The 23,057-nt window shown below is 33.5% G+C and overlaps 1 protein-coding gene across 7 annotated transcripts; it reads right to left on the bottom strand.

The window, feature by feature from the left end:
• Positions 1–1,714: 1,714 nt before the first annotated feature.
• Positions 1,715–21,900, bottom strand: LOC113866516 (sterol 3-beta-glucosyltransferase UGT80B1-like). Of its 7 annotated transcripts, none has more exons than XM_027501341.1 (16): positions 21,670–21,900; positions 21,499–21,574; positions 20,918–21,136; positions 19,372–19,520; positions 18,619–18,855; positions 17,715–17,826; positions 16,627–16,797; positions 15,281–15,344; positions 6,129–6,186; positions 5,867–6,044; positions 5,381–5,511; positions 4,452–4,554; positions 3,547–3,623; positions 3,226–3,273; positions 2,886–3,035; positions 1,715–2,306 (listed from the first exon to the last, which is right to left on the bottom strand). In XM_027501341.1, the coding sequence occupies exons 3-16, from the start codon at positions 21,051–21,053 to the stop codon at positions 2,103–2,105; spliced, it is 1,818 nt and encodes a 605-aa protein (XP_027357142.1). In that variant the 5' UTR covers positions 21,054–21,136; positions 21,499–21,574; positions 21,670–21,900; the 3' UTR covers positions 1,715–2,102. The 7 variants fall into 7 exon arrangements, with proteins under 7 accessions (XP_027357142.1, XP_027357143.1, XP_027357144.1 ...); XM_027501342.1 differs by having other exon boundaries at positions 21,679–21,868; XM_027501343.1 differs by having other exon boundaries at positions 19,372–19,499; positions 21,499–21,868.
• Between the last annotated feature and the right edge of the window lie 1,157 nt (positions 21,901–23,057).

Raw genomic sequence — 23,057 nt, forward strand, 5'->3', positions numbered from 1 at the left:
TTTATGATAGATAGAACTAAAGCTTAGATCATTAGGCAGAAGTTTTGTGATGCATAAGATCTTTGCATAGAGGCAAATGTAAAACATACTCTAATATGAATATTAGAAGTTCATTGTTTTCAAATAAAGAGAGGGTTTAGAAAAAAAAAAAATACATAATTTTATAGTAAAAAAATAGGATAGGAAATATAGGTCACTACTTACATAAATATTGTACAACAAACTTTTCTTAAAGTTCTTTTAGAATTACACTAGACAGATAATCTACTTTATCTTACAACATTCATTTTTACACATATTGATCCACACAACCTAATGCACAACTTTATATAGAAGATAAATGGATCTTGACTTACTAACAACCTAATTTTGAGTTTTGGCTTAAAGTGAGATTCTAATTTTGATATTCTTCATTATCTATTCTACTATAGAGTGCACTCCACCAAGAGGGTCTTGTCTCTTCCTATCATTTCTTTATTTCAATAGGAATCTCTTCCCTGAGCTCTATATTAAGATCTTGGTAACCTTTAATTATTTGTTAATCGATCAATTCTTAGTCTATTTGTTCTTCCTTTGGTTCTTGTTTGACCAATTAGAATGGTGAATTTGTACTTGATGCTTCATGTCTAGTTTGTGTGGAACTAAATTTTGGATCTAGACAAATACTTCATAAGTGATCTTTCCTTTCTTTTTGAGATTTTGGCGGATAAATATATTTAAGAACTTCAAGCCAGTAATCATAGCAAAACATTTCACAAGTATGTGATAAATTTTTTCTTTTGGTCTCTTTCCAACGAGTAAGTTTCAACATATATCTATTAATAGGTAAAAAGAAAGTGTTTGAAGAATAAAAAAGAAGATTAAGGTAATTTAATAAAATATCCTCTAAATTAAGAAAACTTAAAAATATAAAATTAGAAGGGATTATAAAACATTTTCTCCCGATTAAAACCTCTTAAAGAAGGATTATAATTAAATAAACTTCCTCTTTCTTCTCCCTCCCTAAAATCTGACTCTCAAACAAAGCCCAATAGTCCAAAATCACAAGACTTGTTATTTTCACCCTAGGAATTTATCCTGACGGTTTTTGATATATGGTTATCTAACTCTAAGTCAAGGGTACAGAGCATTTATATGTTGAATGTTATTGTTATAGTGAACCCCAAACGTGTCCTAGGCCCTTGGAAGCTCTCTTGTTGCAATTAACGCCTAGTACATTGTGTCTTCTTATTTTTCAACCCGAACACCTTTAATTAATTTTTAAAAATATTTATATTTGTTAAGTATAAAAAAAAATGAACTTGTTTGGTAACAGTACCATAAATTTATGAAGGCAGAAAAAAAAAAGCACTTTGTATTTGTAAAATCTATAATATATGCAATCAATGAATGTTTGCTGGTACCCTAATTTTCACCTTTATCAAGCTATATAGGTACTGATATCCTTGATAGATTGTTAACCAATTATTATTTGTATGTTTTGATACTATAACGGATAATTATTCAACTGTCATAATACCTTAACAAACGTAAAACGTTCCTAGCATCAACTGTCATATTACAATGCTTGGGCATTACGTAGAAAGGACTTGCCTACAACTCCAGGGTTTGGCAATTTGAAGGTTCTGACTTTGTTGCCAACGGATTTAACCAGCACATTGATGCTAGGAACATACATTGAAGATATAAGATATTACAGTAAGGATTTGGTAGAAGAAGCCCTTTTATTATTTTGATTTAATTATTGTAATAGGACTACCATCAGATAATGTCACAACTAATATGTGACAACTAGTTAGCAACCATTTTTAGGCTAAGCATAAACAATGAAGATGAAAGTAACCTAACTCTTTTCATAACAAGTGCCCTCAACTCTTAATCTATCTCACAACATAGAACCACTTATACAAACAGCTTTGGGTGGTGGGACGCACAACTTGAATATTTACCAAGTCAAAACCTCACAAAAGAGACTTGACTGAAATGAATGGAATACTAAGCAAAACAATGCCACCAGTCTGAATAAAATGGAAAGCTCCTAAAATAAAATTATGCAAAGAATAAAAGAAAAAAAGAATATACTTAAGCCAACCGGGGTGTACCTATACACCCCCACAAGGTAAACAGCACCACTTTGCAAGTAGGAGGAAAAACCAGCCCAAAGGATTTGCACAGTCCTCCTCCATTGGAGATGGAGTTGGTAGTGGTAATTCAGGAGGTAGATGGCGGTGAAATGCATCAACTGCTGCAGTAACACCATCTTCATTCTCAATCAACTTAGCAATTTCCATTGCTCGAGATTTTACCTGAAGATTTTGTATATCCCATTAATATAATGATTTTGTTTATAAATTATATACATTATGTTGTAGTAATAAATGCCTGAAGCCATTGAAATGTGAAATCATAAAACAAGCCTGAATTTAATGATATGAGAAAGGCCTTAATTTGAGAACAACAAACATGTCCAATTACTTTCAACAAAATATGAAGACATAAACACAAGTTTCAGCACAAACAAGCAGGTATAGAATATAAATATGCTGATTGTTACCATCAATTCGCGAGGCCAACTATATTTTATGATCAAGTTCCAAAATTACATCAGAAACAATTGTACAAAAGTATATTAACGGGGATATGAAGCAAGTTCATTTACAATTGAAAGTAAACGCTAACCAATGCCTAAATAAGTTTTTATTAAAAATGTTATAAATGCATTCCCACCATGATTTTCAATGCATTTCCTATGTGAATTCTGAAAAAAAATAATAAAATCTTTTATATTCCTTAACCAGTGCCCCACTGGTTAGCAAGACCCAAATAAATTGTTTCACACTTCAATTCAATGCTTGTTCACATATTTTGGGATTGGTAGAAGTTACCTCTGGCTGGAGCATGAATTTTATGGCATTTGTTAATTTCTCAAGACTCAGCTGAGATATTGGAATTGGAGCAGGTCCCAACCCTTTCTGATATATTCTATCTCCCCAAAAGAACTGATCTCCAAAGAATGGAACCACGGTTGTTGGACACTGAGTTTTAGTATTAACATCAGTAAAAAAGAAGAATGAGAAAAATAACAAAATACTAATGCTTTTTCTTTATCTTAATAACAACCAATAATGCAATTAAAAAAATCTTGAGACAATAAAAAAGATCATTGGATTAAGGAAAAGAAAAATATTCCTTATACGACAATGACACTATTGAATAGAACATTACCCCAGCCTTTAGTCCTGTAGCCGTTGTTCCGGCACCACCATGATGCACCTGCATTTTTGTGCCAAACATCCTCAGTTTATTTTGTAATCACGGATGTAAGTGCATAAACCACACCAATCTCCCTTCCCCTTCTTCCTCTTAGCTTTCTGTGGAAACTTTCAGATCTAAACTGGGCTTACTATTATGAAAGAACATCCACAAGACTTTTTCTTTTCAGAAAAGCCAAAGGATTAAACTACAAATCAAAAGAAATCCCACTGGCTTAAAATATCTTTTTTTATTTTCCAAATAACCCACAAGAAAACATAAATTGGAACTCACCAAAGCAGAACATTGAGGAAACAACCAGTCATGAGGGCATTCCTCTAGAAGGAAAACATAGTTGGGAACTTCTGCCACTGCATAATGGAAAACAGCGCAGGTGAAACTAATAATTATCTAAAAAGTAATGTAAACTTTTGAATTCTCAATGAAATGCATATCATATGTTATGGACATCTTTATCAATTATCACCAAGACTATCAGTGGAGAAAGTTCATAATTGTTATCATTCACCCTAGTTATTTACTATTAACAGCAAAAAGATGCATGAGAAAGAAAAAAATTGACAACCACATAATGATTAGATTTGGCAAGTTTGTCTTTAATGTACACAAGATATAGAAATGATATTTTTGTCATTGTGGTAGACCAATAAGTGCTGAAATGCTTGATCTCCAAGTTATTTACCAATTGCCTGCATGTTTTAGGCTTTAGCCTTTCAGTGTTAAGTTCTTTCCTTGTTCCTCATAAATTAAAATTACTACTTCACGAAGTGAATTTTTATTATCATGTTTGTATACCTTTCTATAAACCAAAGAATAATTCTCATCAATTTGTATAATCACTACATGTTATGTTAAAGGCCAATAGGTCATACTTGAACTTTTTATTGAATAATAAATAAGTCTGTCATAGCAGAATGAGAAAATCAATCTAATAACTACCTAGTGCAAATTGCCCTGGAATATTCATATATGAACTCATAAAAGCATGGATGAACTACATTTAACAGAGAAAAATAAACGGAGAAAGAAGAGGAAACCTTATCCTAGTATTAAACATAATGTATTATGGTCATTCATTGACACCAACATACAAGCAAGTGATAGAACATCAAACCAACAGTAAATATACAATATATTCTTAGAAAAAATGAGTATTTCGAACAAAGGAGACAACTTACAGTTCCCTAGATTTCCCCAGCCCCGGTCTATAATTCCCCGTTGTCCTGTATCCTTCAGTGCCTCCACTATAACATTAGTAGTTCTTTGAGGATCATCAAGAGGCTAACAAAGTGAAACACAAAATTTCAATTTTCATTAGAGGACTCCAAAATTTCATTCTAAAATTTTTATAATGGTATTAAGGAATAATGTGTCAGGTTTTTCTATCTTTAGAGAATACCTGAAACTTTTAGTTGTGACAAGAAAAATAATTAGACTAATTTTATTATATGAATGTAAAGCCTCTATATATTACTATGCCAAGTCAGCCACAACCCATGGTACACACAGAGCATAGATTATCCAAATTTGAAAGGTCATTGGTAAGAACCAGAATAAAGGGCCCAGGCCCAAGTAGACAAAATGTGTAAGTTGGTTATAAGTGGAAGTGTGTGTGTAGCATGGGAGGGAATGCACAAAGCATTTCTCTGAAAAAAGCCAAGAGCTCTGAGCTGGTTAGGGTTTATCTCTACTAGAATATTTGGTCTGTAATTCACATTTTGATTAATACAATTTCTTCTATTTCCTATAATCCATTTGAGGGTCCTATCAATCATGAATTGAGAATTTTGGATATTTTTCCGTATGTTTCATTTTTTCTGCGGTTCTTAAGATGCTAAAGTGAAATTGAGCTTGCACTACAATATATACATGCAATGGATAAAGACACTATTTTTGCAATTTTAAGCACATTCCAGGTCTTGATGGCAAGCACAATCTATAAATCCTCTCAAGCAAAATTATGCTATTGCTTTATTTTCTTTGAAGAAAGATTTGACCTCCCAATAAGTAACAAACATCTTTGAGTGGTAATGTTCTTAAAATCCAAAACACAAAAGCCACACTATTGTTTGCATAAAATGAATCACTTCAGGTGGAATCACCATACCATGCTCCCAAACCCAAAATAGAAAGGTTTAGGTCCATTTTTAATCCATTGGACAAAATCTTCTTGCGGTTGGTACTTTGATTCAAGGTTCAAGAAACAATAACCAACAACGTCAACTGAAGGGCCCCAGTCTGCAAAATTTTAAATGTTATTATTAGTGCGGGCAACACATTTGAGACAGTAAGTAAAGCAGATCTAAAAGTATTTCAGGACTCTAGGGGAATCTAATTTGAAGTATAGTAGTTAGATTGTCTTTGATAAACCTTTATATAATAATATGAAAAAAATCCATCCAATTATTTAATTACAACAGATAACTTAAATAGCCACAAGTCCAATTCAGAAATTATTCTGCAACTGAGGCTACCCTTGAACGTAACAACTAATGAATTATATCATACTTCTAATGACAAAAAAAAATTATTCATTTAAAAGGTACAAAAGGACATCAGGTTATGAAACTGTTTGTTACATCCTTGTCCATACCATTTGGCTTTGGAACAACATGAGGACTCCACATATAGCTAGTTGGTAAATGAGATATTGATCCATGGAACATACTGAAGTATGCAATAGGAGCAAGCTTCAATTTTCTTTTCCTGAAGTCATTGATAATTCCTCCTATGCCCCACCATATCAGTAGATCCACAATTATGTATGACAGCTGGAAGCAGCAAGGACATATTGCTGTTTATTCACAGAGTTATCAAATTCAGATAGCAGCAAATAGTTTCAGCAAAGGACATACCCAATAACCAGCACTTTGAGGAACACGTGCCAAAGGGTGTGGGAACTCATATGTTGGCCTGCCTATTGAAAAAAATAAATGTAAGAAGCTATCACCAAAAAGGATTTCAAAAGAACTACGAAAGAGGAAAATTTTTCTTTCATCCTCAAGGTTTCTAGGGCAATTTAAACTCAAGGTTTACTCTATGCTTTTCATGAGTTTTCATCTTAATATATGATAAATCCATATTTTACTATATTTTTAGCTTAGTTTTTGTTAGTAAATAAGGAGTTAAATAGTAAATAAACTTGAAAATACTATAAAAATTATATTAATATTCATAATTGTGTAAATAGTTTAGAATTTTAGATTTTATTCCAATTCTGGACAATTTTGCTTAAAAAGACTTTGTGCAGAAGCTTGAGCTGAAGATGTTTGAGTTGAAGATTGAACTTAAGGAAGTAGAGGAATTGAGCTTAAAAGATGAAAAATCAAGTGTTATGTGTTGAACGTAGCTATTTTGGATGCATAAAGTTAACACTTTAAAGAAAAAAATCCATGAAGATCAAAGAGAATGTTCACTCTAAGTGTTGAGAGTAGCTACGCCCAGAATTGAGTGTCCACTCTAAGTGCTGAGAGTAGCAACGCGCAAAGAGTATTCACTCTAACTGCTGAGAGTAGCCACGCGCAGAAGAGAATATCCACTCTAATTGCTAAAAGTAGTCACTCAAAGTTGCGCGTGGACACTCTGGTCACTTAAAGTAGCCACGCACAAGGCTTATTTGCACAGAACACATGCGCGTAAACACTCTAAGAGCTAAGAGTGTCCATGCAAAATAACAGAATTTGAAAAACTAATTTTAAGTGTCAAATTTAGACGTTTAAAGTTCCCACTTCAACCTTAGAAGCTTCTGGAAAACTTTCTATTTTATTACTCTCAGTGATTAAAGTGTCAACGTGGAAGGTGGCGGAAAAAATTATAAATAGTTATTAAGAGTTCAGATATGAGAGTCTTTTGCCATTTTTTGTTTTCTTTTCATTTTTACATCTTAGGAGAGTTAGATAGGAAGATTGGAGACGACTTCCAAGCTCTGGACCTTGAGAAATCAAACTGGGGATTGGATTTATGAAGAAATTCTGCAACTCTTCTTCTCCTACTCTTTCTTTCTCTTTTTCTTTTAAAAACATGTTCTGATTTATTTTTGTTAGGGATTGATGGATCTGATTTTGATATTGTAAATTGATAGTGGATCTGGATTTTAAGATCTTGATTGTATTGAACGTTTAATTCTTTTCTTAATGCAATTGTGAACTAATCATTCATTCAATTGAATTTAGAGGAATCTTTATCAATGAAAATTGAGTTTATTTCTCATATTTGAATTAAATGTCAAGGTTATGGATATCTTAAAGATAAGAATTTGTGATATTGTGATATCTTAATTTCTAATGCCTAATGTAATGTTTGATTGAATTACACCTAAGGAATTAGGGTAATTTAGTTAGATATTAGGATCAATGAGGCAAGAAATTGTCCTTTGATTAATCTAGTAAAATTAATCATCAATCAATTAAGAAACTTAAAGTTCAGATCTACTTCAATTTTGTAATTGATAAAGAGGTGAAATCAATCCTAACTTCATTTACATATCATTTTATTTTTAAATTCGTAGCTTTATTTTACTGTATTTTTCAGATTTCTGCACTTTATTATTTTTGTTCTCAAATAATTCAAAATATCTCCAATATTTGTTTGACTCAACTAGTTATTGATTTGTGAAGTGGTAATTGATAGACCTAATCCTTGAGAACGATACTTGGGACTCGTTAATTTTTAAATTTTATTACTTGCTACAACTATCTAGTACACTTGCTAATTAGTTCTCTAATTTTTGTAACAACATACAATTCAACATATATTTTCTTTCCAATCAGATATTTCTGTTCTTATAGATAAGAAGAAATTTCAATGCAATATTATCATGTTAAAATAATTGTCAGTTGATGTGGATTGTAGAGAAACTAAAATGGCATCTAATTTAATAAACCACATCATAATTTAGGACTTAATTTCGTCCATTGTCAATGTAAAATATTTTAATAGCAACATCCAATCATGTGTTTCAATTATCATATCATTAAAAGAGTTCTACAATGATAATGTTGGATATTGAGTCAAGAATAGCAATGCCCATATCAAGTTGATTCCTGAATTAGAGGAACAGATTTTCGGGTTAATTGTATAGCTAGAATCAATGGATTAATATCCCTAATTATGCATAACAATTTTTTATTTCTTTCCTTTCCTATAAATTAGATTATGTGTAATCCCTGATTAGGATCCTATTTGTTGTACCCAAAAAGGCCATTTATGCCTTTTGTATCACATATTTTGGCAAGCAGAATAAACAGTTTTTCATGGTATCAGAGCAGGTTTCTAAACCATGACAACAAAGTGAGTCCCCACGGCCGATGAGCACAAAATATCAGCAACTGAAATGCCAGTTTGACCAATACAAACCTCCTTCCAATCACTAGCTACAAACTTAATGGCCAGAACTATATCTCGTGGGCAAGATCTGTCCACCTCTTCCTTCGAGGAAAAGGGAAGGAAGACTACATTACCAAAGGAACCAGAAAAGAAGGATCCAACCCACCAGAAATGGAAGCTTGAGAATAGCTTGGCCATGTCCTGCCTGCTCAACTCCATGACAAATGAAACTGGTGAGAACTTTGTGTTACGAGACTGCTGCAGAAATTTGGAATGCAGTAAAGGAAAACTACTCAAATGTAGACAACACCTCGGCCATTTTCGAAATCAAGAGCCTCCTACATGATCTGCGGCTAGGAGACTCTTCTGTCATTGAATAGTACCACTCTCTCACAAGGCATTGGTAGAAGCTAGACATTTATGAAGACATGGAGTGGAAATGTCCTAAAGATAGCAAGCAGTACAAGACTCTAGTGGCGGACCCAATATACCAGTTCTTGTTGGGGCTGAACAAGAATTCGGATGAAGTTAGGGGGAAAATTCTTGGCACTAAGCCACTCCCTAGCATCCACGAGGCTTTTGCAAAAGTTAGAAAGGTGGAAAGCAGAAAGAAAATTATGTTTAGTGGACAGACTATAGTATTGCCACTGAAGCTCTGAACTTGCTGCAAGAGGATCCCCAAAGAATAACAGGGGATGGTGTGATCACCGCAGAAAAACAGGACACACAAGGGAGACATGTTGGTTACTCCATGACAAAGCCAAAGCAGAATCTGAACCCATTCTTTTCAGCAAAGAGCAGATGGAAATGATACAAAAAATGCTGCAACAGACCTTTCAAACCACAAGTACAAATTCTTCCACTGTCTTTCATGTCAACCACCAGAAAACAGGTCCTTAGATTGTTGACTCTAGAGCCTCAAACCATATGACGGAGGATATAAATGTGTTCAGCCAATATAACCCTCATCATGATGACTCTATTGTTTGCATAGCAGATGGGACCACTTCTATAGTGGCCGGGAAAGGTCTTGTCATCATTTCTAAAGACATAATACTGAAAATTGTATTATATGTCCCTAATTTGGATTGCAATTTACGATCCATAAGCAAACTAACACAAGATTTGAAGTGTGTTTCTAAATTTCTCCCAAGTGCATGAATTTCAGGATTTGGACTCAGGGAAGAAAATTGACAGTGCTAAAGAATGTCCACAAGAGTAGAAGACCACAAGAGTAGACATTCAAAGGTCACACAAATGTTCTTCCTCAAAAAATGATGTAATGGTGTGGCACTATCGTCTTGGACACCCAAATTTTGTGTATTTGGGAAAAAAATGTGAAATTTGTAGTTGGCCAACCATACCAAATCTCATTATTCCACTCAATCCACAAATCCTCCTCTCCATCTTCTTTAATTCATAGTGATATATGGAGACCCTCTAGGGTTAACAATGTCTCATGAACAAGGTGGTTTGTAACTTTCATAGATGATCACACAAGGTTTACCTGGGTATTTCTCATGAAGGAAAAGTCATGAGTAGGGAAAATCTTTGAAAATTTTCACAAAATGATACAAATTGGTTTCAAACCTCTATCCAAATCCTTAGAACCAATAATGGTAGAGTACTTTCACAAGTCCCTTGATAATTACCTACTCAAAAATGGTATTGTGCACCAAACCTTATCTCCCAAACCTTGATAATTACCTACTCAAAAACTCAATCCCTTGTACTCTCTACAAATCTCCCACATCACTTTTGGGGTGAAGCTCTTCTCTCCTCAACCTATCTCATAAACAGAATGTCATCCAAGCCCCTCAACTTCAAGACACCTCATCAAATTCTTTAATCCATCTACTCCAACACCAAACTTATTACCAACCTACCACCAAAAAATTTTGGTTGCACTGTCTTTGCTCATAACCATCAACCAAATTCTAAGCAAACTTGACCCTAAAGCCTTAAAATGCATATTCTTAAGATATCTTCCAACAAAGAAACATGCAAGTGCTACTACCCTTCTAACAGAAAATTCTACCATACTTTAGATGTCACCTTCTTTGAAAACCAACCCTTCTACACCAAAGTTGGAACTCACGGGGAGAGAATGAGTGAATACCAACCTTGAAAGAAAATTATCAATCCTGCTGCACATTTTGAGCCTACTGCACCTACTGCTTAGAATTCTGCACCTATACCTACTGCAGAAAATTTGAAATTCAGCGTAGAAACTATCCAATCAGGAGAGGTGGAGCCAAAGTAACTAGAAGTTGAAACAAGCATGGCACAAGACTTTGTTCCTACCATAGTAGTCAATACTGGGCACGATCGCAGAGAAGCGAAGCAAAGTGGCTCGTTGCTACAATTCTAGAGCCATCGCGCCGTGATTTAATGTAGCAGCTGTCGCATTGCGACTCGTGCCGTGAAAGGAGAAAATCACAGCTATCGCGAACGCTATGTCAATTAGGGAAAAAATTGCAAGTTTGCTCTCCCTATCTAAAAGTTGGAATGCTTTTTAAGGAGGTAATCTTAGGATTTCACCTCCTTTTTATATAGCGATGCCCTGCTTCTCTATCTTCACAAGTCAAGAACAAACCCTACTTCCATTTCTCATTCTCTTGCTTCATCCCCCATCTTCGACGTCACTTTCTGGTGCAAGTCACAATTTGGAGTCGAGTTTTGATTGTCTTCTTCATCTCCGGCAAAACCTAAGTTATTTCTAATGTAAGCAAAGACGTTTTTCAGTTGTTTTCTTCATGTCCGATGAAACTCAAGCTATTTCTAACGAGATGTAAACATTTTCCAATGATAGTGAGACATTTTCCAATGAGACCATCTATGTTAAAGCTTTTTTTGATGATTGACCATTCCTTAATCTATTTTCCTTCTCTATTTTTATTGTCTTCAAAATAGCGGTCATCCCGCTATAACATTTTTGGGTTTAGCCAATCCATGCCGCTATCTAAGATTGACTAATATGGTTCCAACTGCTTTACTTAAAAATAAAGATTCTGGTAATGAAATAAAGGAGCTGCAAGTCTATTCTAGAAGAAATCAAAGACAGAAGCCTCATATGGAGGTAGAAAACTGTAAATTTCCAAGGCAAAACCAAGGTTCTAACTCAAGTTCAGAACTGGAAAATGCTCACATAGGTAACACACCTAATTCTTCCTCACATTTAGTTGATGACAATTCTGATCTAGACATGCCTATTTTCTCTAAGGAAAGGGATGAGGTCTTGCACCCAACACCCAATTGGAAATTGTATGTTATTTCAAAAACTGTCACAGCATTATAGAGCCTTTGTACATCTGGACAGTATCAAAATACCCTAGAATTTCTGTGAGGCTGTCCAACAACCTCAATGGAAGGCAGCAGTAGATGAAGTAATCAAGGCCTTAAAAATGAATGGCATGTGGGAGTACTCTTCACTTCCAAAAGAAAAGCAACCAATAGGATGCAAGTGGATCTTTTCTGTAAAATATAATATAGATGGCAGTATCAAAAGATACAAAGCTAGATTGGTGGCTCAAGGATTAACTCAATCATATGGAGTAGATTATAAGGAAACCTTCGCACTGATCAAAATTGATTTTGTTTGGGTTCTATTGTCCATTGCAGTAAATCTGAATTGGGCTTTGCATCAACTAGATATCAAGAATGCTTTCTTAAGTGGAGAGCTCAAGGAAGAGGTTTATATAAAGATCCCTCTAGGATTAGAATCATCTGATAACTCAAGGAAGGTTTGCAAATTATGAAAATCACTCTATGGTCTTAAGCAGTATCCAAGGACTCGGTTTGATAGGCTAACTTGGGTTGTGACTTTTGAAGGGAGATGGATTCTTTCAATGCCAAATAAACCACACCATGTTTGTAAAGCACTTCCAAGTGGGCAAACTTGCTATTTTTATCGTTTATGTCAATGATATTATCATCACAGGAGACGATTATGAGGAAATTAGAAGTTTGAAACAGCTCCTAGACAAAGAATTTGAAGTTAAAGATGCAAGTGATTTGAGGTTCTTCTTGGGATGGAAGTGGCCAGATCTAAACATGGGATATCCATATCCCAAAGGAAGTATATCCTAGATTTACTACAAAAAACTGAAATGTTGGGGTGCAAACCAACTAATACACCTATGGAATCTAATGTCAAACATGGCATTAAGGAAGAGTCCTCGAACTGACAAGGAGAGGTATCAACGACTAGTTGGAAGATTGATTTATCTGACTCACACTTGTCCAAACATTGGATTTTATGTAAGCCTAGTAAGTTGATTCATGAATGACCCTAGGGAAGCTCACATGAAACCGTTATCCATATACTGCAGTATTTGAAGAAAACTCCTATCAGGGGGCCCTATTTTAAAATGCAAAGTGGGCTGGATCTATATGTGATAGGAAATCAACTAGTGGTATTGTTCATTTATTTGGAAAAATCCAAGTAGTCAATCCCGGATAGTAGCATAAAGTGACCAACCCCAAAAATGCTATTATGGGGTGGCAAGTAGCGGAATGACCGTTATTATGAAGATAATCATAACAAAGAAAAAAAAAAGTCAAAGAGTGGTCAATCACCAGAAAAAGCTCTAACACAAATAGTCTCGCCAGAAAATGTCTCACTATCATTAGAAAACGTCTACATCTCATTAGAAATAGCTTGGATTTCACTGGAGACGAAGAAGACAGCCAGAAAACATGTCTACTCACGTTAGAAATAAATTGGTTTTCGTTGGAGATAAAGAAGACGACCGAAACTTAGCTAGAATGGTGACTTGCACCAGAAAGTGACGTTAGAGATGGAGAACGGAGCAAAAGAACAAGAGAATGAGAGAACGAGGAAGTGTTGATCTTGACTTGTAAAGATAGAGAAGCACATCATGATATAGAAGGTGAGCAAAATCCCAAGATTGCCTCCTTTAAAAAGCATTCTAACTTATAGAAAAGGAGGGCAAACTTCTCCTTTTGCCCCTATTTGGCATACCAGCCACGATAACCGCGATTTTTCCCTTTCACAGCCGCGAATCGCAGCACGACAGCCGATACACTGAACCACAATACAATGGCCCTAGAATCGCAGCAGGGTGTCACTTCGCACCTCTGCGATCGTGCACTCTATTACCGCTATTGACTACTATGGGGAAATCTAGTCATTTGGAGATGTAAAAAAACAATCATTGGTAACAAGGAATAGAGTAGAAGCAGAGTTTAGATCTATAGCTCACAGAATTTGTGAAGGAATATGAATGCTGGACATGCATCTATGACTCAGCTTGAGGGAGAGTGTTGGATATCGAGTCAAGAATAGCAATGCCCATATCAAGCTAATTCCTGAATTAGAAGAGCAATTTTTTTTCTCTTTCCTATGTTGTAAATTAGATTCTGCGTTATCCTTGATTAGGATACTAATTTGTTGTACCCAAAAAGGCTATTATGCCTTCTGTATCACATATTTTGGCAAGTGGAACAAACACTTCTTCAGATAATAATGCTTGGATACATTATTAGATGATAGAGTAAAATAGCTTTACACTAACAACAATAACAATCAAGCTTTATCACGATGTCCTAAGTTCAGTCAAAAACTAAATTTTTAAAAATATTATTAATAAAAAGATATCTTATAATAACCTCCTCTAAGGTTCTTTTGAATCTCTCTGCCTTTTTTTTTTTTTCGGACTAAAAAGTCTAAAAATAACTTTACACTAACATTATATCAAAATTAAACTATTAACCAGTCACAAAATTGGAGCCAGTTTAAGGAAGAGAATGATAAAACTTGAGTGGTTCAATCCCTCTTTCTGCCCTAATCCTCTCCCACTCCCTTTAAACTATCAAATTTCAGGTTTGCTTAGGAGATGACTAAGAGTGTTTCTCTTATGAGTATTCTCAATAACTGATATGTTAATAATACCCTCACCCTCAAATATTTACAAAACTATGATAGAAAGGACTGCCACTTTTTATCCACCTCTATATTTCTTTGTATCAAAGCATAGCTACATCATTTCAACTTTCAAGGGATCCATTTTGAAGTCCTTGAATTATAATGGAATTATAATGCACTTTATTTGAAAACTGAAAAATGGGTAATAATTTGAAAAATATTATGTCGTATTTATTTGAATAATTGAAACAGTGTTATGCTTGCTTTTAGTTCTCAAAAGATAATTGTAGTAGTTTAATTTTCAATAATAATAACAACTAAGTCTTATCTGGCTAAATTAAGTCAACTACATAGATCATGCAATGCCATCAAACTCAATTAAAAATCAAATTCTCTGAGATATTATTTATTGCTTTTGTGTCTCCTTTCACCAGATTAAAGTTTTGTCATCCATTCTTCTCACTATTACCTCCAATGACCTATACACTTATTCAAATTACCTTAATCGATTTTCTATCATATTTTTTATAATAAGTATTACTCTAATATTCTCGTGTATACAACAATTTATTATTATGTCCTTTTCAATGTGATCACCCATCCATCTTAGCATTCTTACTTTTGCAATTCCTACTCTCTTTTTTTTTTCCGTGTTGTTCCTTAAAAGCTCAACATTCACAAATATTAATTCAAATAAAAAATCAAATACTAATATTATTATGGAACCTATCTTCCATATTTGAGGGGACCAATTGTTAAAAATTCTATTCAAAGGTTATAACAATTTAAACTCACGTCCATGGCATCGTGAAGAAGATGTGAAGGGGCACCCCAAGGGCTTCAGCAACATGTGCATGTCCTGCAAGTTAGAACATAATTTATTCACAAAAAACATGCACCATACAAATATACCCAAAAACAGAAGTCAAGAAATAAACAAGCATGCCAAACATAAGATTAATTCTGCATGTTTTTAAAATGAATCCTCCTTGAATTTCTTGCTTTAATCTTAGCAGTCATTTTCGTGACTTAAAGTTTCATATATTCCTTTGGAGGCACAAGGTTAACACTTATGTTAATATTAATTGGAGTACTATACTTATGTAACAGATATCAGAAAAAATAAAAAATAAAATGAAAGAGCAAATTGATTATATACATACTTTCACATTTACCCTATTTCTCCTTGTCTCTAATTTATTATCAACACTGCTCAATTTCTATTTATCTCTAACATGTATTATATTATGAAGCATAAGATATAACAACAGTAATTTTCCTGCATTTGTTCGTAATTTATCAATCAGTTTGTTGCAAAACCGATCACTAGAAAGATCCTTAATTTTACCTAAGTTTAACCCCCTGATCAAAGGAAAGACATGCTAAAGCCCAAATTAATGTTTATAAGCAAAGGAAATTGTTAGAACTAGATCAGCAAGGAAAGAGAAAGAGACTGAATTGTATTACTGAGAATGAACAAGAACACAGTTTTGTACCCAATGTAGGTGCAGACTGTTATCATACAATGCCAAAAATATTTGAGATCCTGACTACTTTTCTACACAAGCTTTCCCACTCACAAACAACCCCTCAATTCTCCTACTCTGACCCTAATTAACAACCATCCCTTGTAACTGCCTAACCCCCTCTAACTGACTCCTAATTATGAGCTAACTGATTGTATCTTTAGCTTGAGCCTCAACATTAACTGGCCCACTCTTCGTTTTCGAAGAATATACTCTTTTTATTATTGGCTTATTGATATTAGAAAATTACTTGTGTACATATGCAAGATGTTAATGCACTTCAATCTGTGATATCAAGTAGTCTAATGTGACACAAACATGAGGGTCAATCATTTAAAATAACAGTCGTATTTGTAACAAAGTAAGATATTAACATGGCATGCCATGAATATTATTTAGTTATCATCAAGGAAATATAAGTTCAGGTACACAAAATACGTAGTAGTCTCAAATCAAGGCAAATGATAAAACCATATACATCATACTTGCAAAGCAAGCAATGTTATCATGTCACACTAAAAGAACTATTTTAGCAACCAAACCTAAGAAGATAAATGAATAGTAAGCAAGGTCTGAAATGAAGAAATAATCAATACCATTCTTCTCACCACTCACCATAAGCAGTAGGATTGGCAATAATAGCCTCAGCTCTGAAAGGAACACCAGTTTCCAAATCAGGTGCTATGCAAGCTGGAAGAAGAGAATCAATAATGGCCTTCAGCTGCTTTCTTTGGATGGATACTTCAGTTGGACCAGATGGGAGTAAACCTTTATTCCTCGCCATATCTAATATTGAAATAATTCAGCTAGTATATGTCAAGAACCACGCCTCGGAAAAGCTTAAACTGTTATATGAAGACTTATGATTGATTTATATATAACCCAACCCCCATGCAAGAGCCCTTTGGGCTCAAATATCAAAGTATGAACAATGCATATGCCCACCTTATGCTGAAATTCAACTTTTTTATTAGAAGAATTGAAGCAATAAGGGTTGAACACTTGACAACGTAGTCAGTCATAAAGGCCACAATACTATATATAAACTACCAACCACCCCAAAAGCTTGAGCTCATAGATATCAAGGCTTGTGATTGGTTTTATATGTAACAGTATTTAGGTAATTGTATATATTCAATCAGTCTAAAAGAAGAGGTATAAGACTAAGACAGATACATGATTATTTCAGTCAGCCTGTTTCAAAATAATGTGACCCAGCTAAAATGAGAAGAAACAAAACTAGAAATATCCCTCATTCTGAGCATTGGGTTTCTAAACATGTTGCCATGATCATGCGACTGTTTAGCTATTAGACAGTGATGGAGAAGGAAATAAGAATGCTTTTTGATAATTTCAAAATATCTTACAACTTGACGTTTAGGAAAGTCATGCCATTTCACGTTTTAACTGTATTTAGAGTATGTGAGATTATAAGATTTCAATAATTACAAAGCAATTGGTTATTTAAAATGCCTGGTTTGTACTTGAAATCCTTGCCCCAAGAATCTGTTTTAGGTCCATATGCAGTTCCAGCCCAGAATAAAAGGCCAGAGTATAACAACCTATATAGAATATTGAAATTAATACTAAATGATTTTGAAGTATTTATGCCCCAAGAAGATACCAGTGCATCCTATCATGCTCTGTTGAATAGGTGAACCAAAGAAAATGGCAGTAATTAAAAGGAATCTTTTTGGCCTTACATCCTGCCAAAGCACGAGGATCACCATGCAAAGGATAGAAATCAACACCAGCAGACTTTACGAATGTTTCAAAATCAGCATGAGTTGCCAGCCTAACACGATGACCATACTCCTGCAGAAAGTGTGAATTCAGAAAAACTTGGGGTTTGGATATAGAATTTAACTATGTAATTGGGAAATCATGATTTTGAATTCTCTCAAATAAAATAAAATCGGTAGTACAAATCTCATAACAATTAGGCAAATACAAGTTGCATCTCAACAGTGTGAATATAACTGAATTAATTGCATGGTATGCTATGTTTTTTGTTGCAGTAACAGTAGGGCTACTGACGGTAGGACTATTGTTGAAGCTAAGTAAAACTACGGAAGACCAGGGAAAGCCCTTCCCAGAATAAAAAAAGTTAGGTTGAACTTCAATCACTTGTTATTATACCCAATGGCCACATGATAAAGCATACATATACTATGACATCTAAGTTTCACAAATAATGCAATTTACAGTAAAATCGACATCCCAAGTTTATATTAAAGTAAAATACATGTCAACAGATTTATTCATTTTAAGCTTTTATCTTCAATTTCTTGCAGTCCCTAGTAGAAACAAAAGGTAACCCTGATCATGTTAAAGAATGGAATAGACAAAAGCCAGACCACAGGTAACCAGCAACGGATGTTATCATCAAATTGGAAAAAAAAAAAAATCTAAAACTCAAAATACACCACGTACCAGATTGATTCTATTAGTTAGAAAGAATTGACTCACCCACAGAAAAAGCAATATCAATATATTAGAAAAATTTGTACCACAAGAAATACAATAAGCAACAAAAAAATCACAAGAATTTGATATTTAAGTTCTCTTGTGCACCAGAATGGATTGGAGGGAAATATTCAAACATGCCTGAAGTTTTTTTGCAATGGCCAGGAAAGGTTGCACATCGCCTCGAGTTCCAACCACAAGCATGACAATTTCTAAGCAGGGAGCTGCCTTTGTTGATTCAGAGACGAGAGATCCACTTATTGTCGACTCTTCAAAAGATTGGAGTTCCAACAATTCTGATGCAATTGGTCCACTTTTTTCTAGATCAACTTCAACAGTCCCATCATTTTGTATCTTCACTAAGTTAATCAGCTTTAGCTGAGAAACAACATAAGAGTGTCATGACCAATCAAAAGAATCTGGCAACTCTACCAAATAAATCACAAATACAGACCACAGTGTTCAGAAGAAAGCTATGAAGGCATGCAACATAAAGGCTGAAGTAGACAAGCTTGTAATGCTTTGCAGGGGGCAGGAAAGGAAAACAAGATGAAGATGTTATACTTCACTGATGAGAAGTTACGAAGTATTAATATGAAGTGACAACATTTAACTAAATTTAAAACAATTGCATTTGGATAGTAAGCCTAGAGAGACATCTTCCTCAACGAAACGTAAAAAATATATGCGAACAAAAGGTTAGAGTCAGCACATTAACATGGATGTTGAACATATATAAATGTTAAAATACCAATTTCCAGGTTTGCATCTTTCATACAATATTAAACAGAACATAAAAACAACCATTTATATAACTTGCTCAAATTTGAATTAAATGCACAAGCATATTTAGAAAAAATAAGACTACATACATGATACAACACCTGTGTCTACCTTATCACACTCCGACAGCCTGTCCAATATTAGGTCTTGCCTTTGAGACCCCCATTTCTCCATCATTGATTCAGAAAACATAATCTCATGGTCAGCAACAAGCAGGTTCCTTGCAGTTCCAACAGGCTCTGTGATGAAATGGTCCAAACCTTCATGAGCAAGATCAATATTATAAAACATATAAAATTATCCTTTCAAAAGAACCAAGAAACAGTCAAAACAGGCAAGGCATACAGCAATTACGCAAGATAGGAGGTATACATGCACAACAACAATAATCAAGTCTTATCCCACAATGAGGGTCAGCTACATGAATCAACATATGCAATTGTGATATATCAAAAACCAAAATTAATTTTTGAAGGTATTAAAGCTTCAAATATTGAAAATAACTTAATAAAAATGTGGCTTTCTAGATATAAATTTGTGAGAGTCGAAATAATGAAAAATGGATATTTTATCAAAATGAAAGCTCCACTTTGGATAAAGCATTTACATAAGGAAAATAAGTCCTAGGCCCACCATAATAAGTCCTCCTCATTTGACTGCTTTGTTTGAGAGTTAATTTTACTGGGGAAAGGAAAGAAAGGGGAAGGTTTACTTGATGGTAACTCTTGTTTGGGAGATTTTAAATATGAGGAGGACTTTTTATAAGCCACCATAAACTCATTTTTTTATTTCCCCAAAATTAGGATATTTCTTTTGTTAACCCCTTTTCTCTCTCCCTTCTCCTCTCCTCTCCTCTCCTCCCCATAGCCCTCAAACTATTCTCTTCCCTCTCCTTCTCCCTCCAAACTCTCAAACAAAGTCTAAGGGATTTCAATTCATGAAGCAATTTCTAAATATTGGCATTAATTCATGAGGCCTCGTATCGCATCCTTTTCAGTTTTCCATTTTACAATTTATGTTTCTCTTCACGATTGCTCCTCTCACTCTCTCACACTTCTCCATTTTAAAGCCCTCATTTTCACCCTTGAGATGTGCCCTTCCTCAACTACTATTATGGCTCTACTAATACCAGGGTAGTCTCTACAAATTTGCACATTAAGCAGGCCAATATGCGAAAATGCAAGTCTTTTTCCTTTTTGCAATTGACACAAAAACTTTCATTTTCTCCATTCTTATTTCCCCACTGACTGGAATTAAATTTTAGATACCAATCCAGTAAAAAAAAACACTACAGCAGCTTACAACTACAATGATCTATGCCATGACATACATTAAAGTTTTACTGCTAAAAGAACTATTACTCTTTCATAGTATCCTAGAGCAATAAAATCTGGGGATCAAAGAAAAGTCAAAATGTGAAAGTGACATTTCTTTCATGTACAAAGCCAGAAAAAATATTTATTTTTTGTAGACAGAGAGAGAGAGACTTGTCAAGCATAAGTAGCAAAAGTTAGTTCAGCAGAACAACCTAAAATTCTAACACCGACTAACACCACCTTTGCTAACCCACTTGACAACACTCCAATGCCAATTTCACAGTCATCAACTGCAAAAGAGGATTAAAAAAAAAAATTAACTTATAGCTAACTTCACTAACCTATTGGCGGCAAAGAACTAACTTCCGATGATTTCAGCTCCAAACTTTCCTGCAAATCCTCTGCCTCAGAAGAAGATGAATCAAGCTTTTCATCTTCAGATTTGCTCCCAGTTGTCACCAACTCATCATCTTCCATTTGACTGAGATCTTCCTTTGTTTCCAATCAAAACCTTCTACTGATTCTTTAGCGTTTGGATAACATATATTCAATCCCAGAATCTGTATTTTCAAATTCTCAGTAACTCTTTAATTTGGCAAAATTCAAAAACAACAAACAAACCCCGCAAACAAAATCAGCAGTACACTCTTAAGCCCCAAATTCACCATATAGCTATAAATGAGAGAAAACAGTAATTAAAAAACAAAAGTTAGCAATGAAACCCTGCAAAATACAAGCTCAGAAGCACTTGAACTAGTTTTTCCTTGCTAACTTTTCATAAACACATGATAAGTGGGCCTCAAAAAGACCAAAACATCACTTACTAATTAAAAAAAGCTTTTGTGAGAAGTAAACTTGACCAGTAGCACAACCCACTAGTCATTCAAACACAAAGAACGTTTGGTAAGCACAAAGTTCAAACCTTTTTGAAATTTTAACCTTGACCCAGCTCAAGCTACGGTTCACTGTGAGGACAAGAACAAGCTCCAATTTCCAACCTAGCATAAAAAACCCAAAACAAAAGCTTCACACCAGAAAAGAAAAGAGAATGGCAACACTGAATTGTGAAGAGGAAAGTGAAACACCATAGAACCTCTATCACCTCTTTCGCCCTTCATGCCAACCATGCCATTGCCACAGCTTTTACTCCAATAGAAAATTAGAAAATAACATGAAAAAAAAATTAAAAGTATTTTTTTTTTATGGGTTTGAGTTGGAGGTTGGTGTTGATTGGGACAAGGAAGTTGGTTCGTTCAGTGTCTGACACATACCAACGAGGGTGGAGTACGATATCCCATGGAAACCGAGTACGAGTTGTCACTTTAATGAATTGAACGTGACATTTTTTATATAGGAAAAGAAAATTCCCTAAAAAAAGGAGGCCAAATTTTGAAAATTATTAGAAAATATTGGAACAGTAAAATGCATGTTTAGTTTCATAAATAATCTTTTTTATTTTACATTATTTTTATTTTTTAAAATAGTAAAAATAATAGAAAGGTGTTTTTATTATTTGTTGTATAAATTAAACAATAGAATAAAATTAAGTGATTCCTTTATAATTTAAAAATTACTTTTAAATCTAAACTACTTTAGGGTTGTGTAAGAAGTAAAAATGTAGTGAAAAAATCAAATAAATTAAAATAAAAAATTAAGTTTTTATTTGTCATTAACTATGCAATGTGAACAATAAATGCATTTATTAAAAAATTTAATTTAGGTAGCATATACTTAAAAGGTTTTAATTTTAAAATTTGTGCATTAAAAATATTATTAAAAACTCATTTTTCAAATTATATTTTCTTATTACAAATTGCTATATTTTGAAACTACATACTTAATTTTTTACTAATTAGGTATTAGAATTGATATATTTATTATTTAAATCTATGAATAGATATATTAATGATTTTATTACCGTGACACTTCTTTATGAACAATCCATCTATTAATCTTTATTTTATAATATATTTTATATCTTATAATATTTGTGTATTGCACATATTATTAAATTAGTACACTTTAATGATTTATGTTATAAATTTTATTTTTTAATTATTAAATTATTTTTTTTTTAAAATAAAATATTTATATATTTCATGTGCTATTAAACTAGTCATAAAATAAAATAATATTTTGTTGTATTTAAAATTTTTTATTTTCTAATCTGTACCTTAAAAATACTTAATAACATTAAGCCTATATTTCATAAAATATTATTTATAAGAAATAAGTTCACAATGATATTTAAAAGATAATTAATATAATTTTATATGAGTTTGAATAAGTCTTTACAAATTTAATTTAAATAATTGTAATTTTTAAAAATATTTGAATTAAAATGAGTTAAAAATAAAATAATTTATGTTTTTAAAAATTTATATTTTAAAATTAAATTTATAATCATATAAAATTTTTAATCAAATATATTTTTTTTAAATCTAATTCTTTCTCTTTCTCTTTCTCTTTCTCTTTCTCTTT

This window comes from Abrus precatorius, unplaced genomic scaffold, assembly GCF_003935025.1.
Source record: "Abrus precatorius isolate BTA unplaced genomic scaffold, Abrus_2018 Scaffold5, whole genome shotgun sequence".
Taxonomy (NCBI): domain Eukaryota; kingdom Viridiplantae; phylum Streptophyta; class Magnoliopsida; order Fabales; family Fabaceae; genus Abrus; species Abrus precatorius.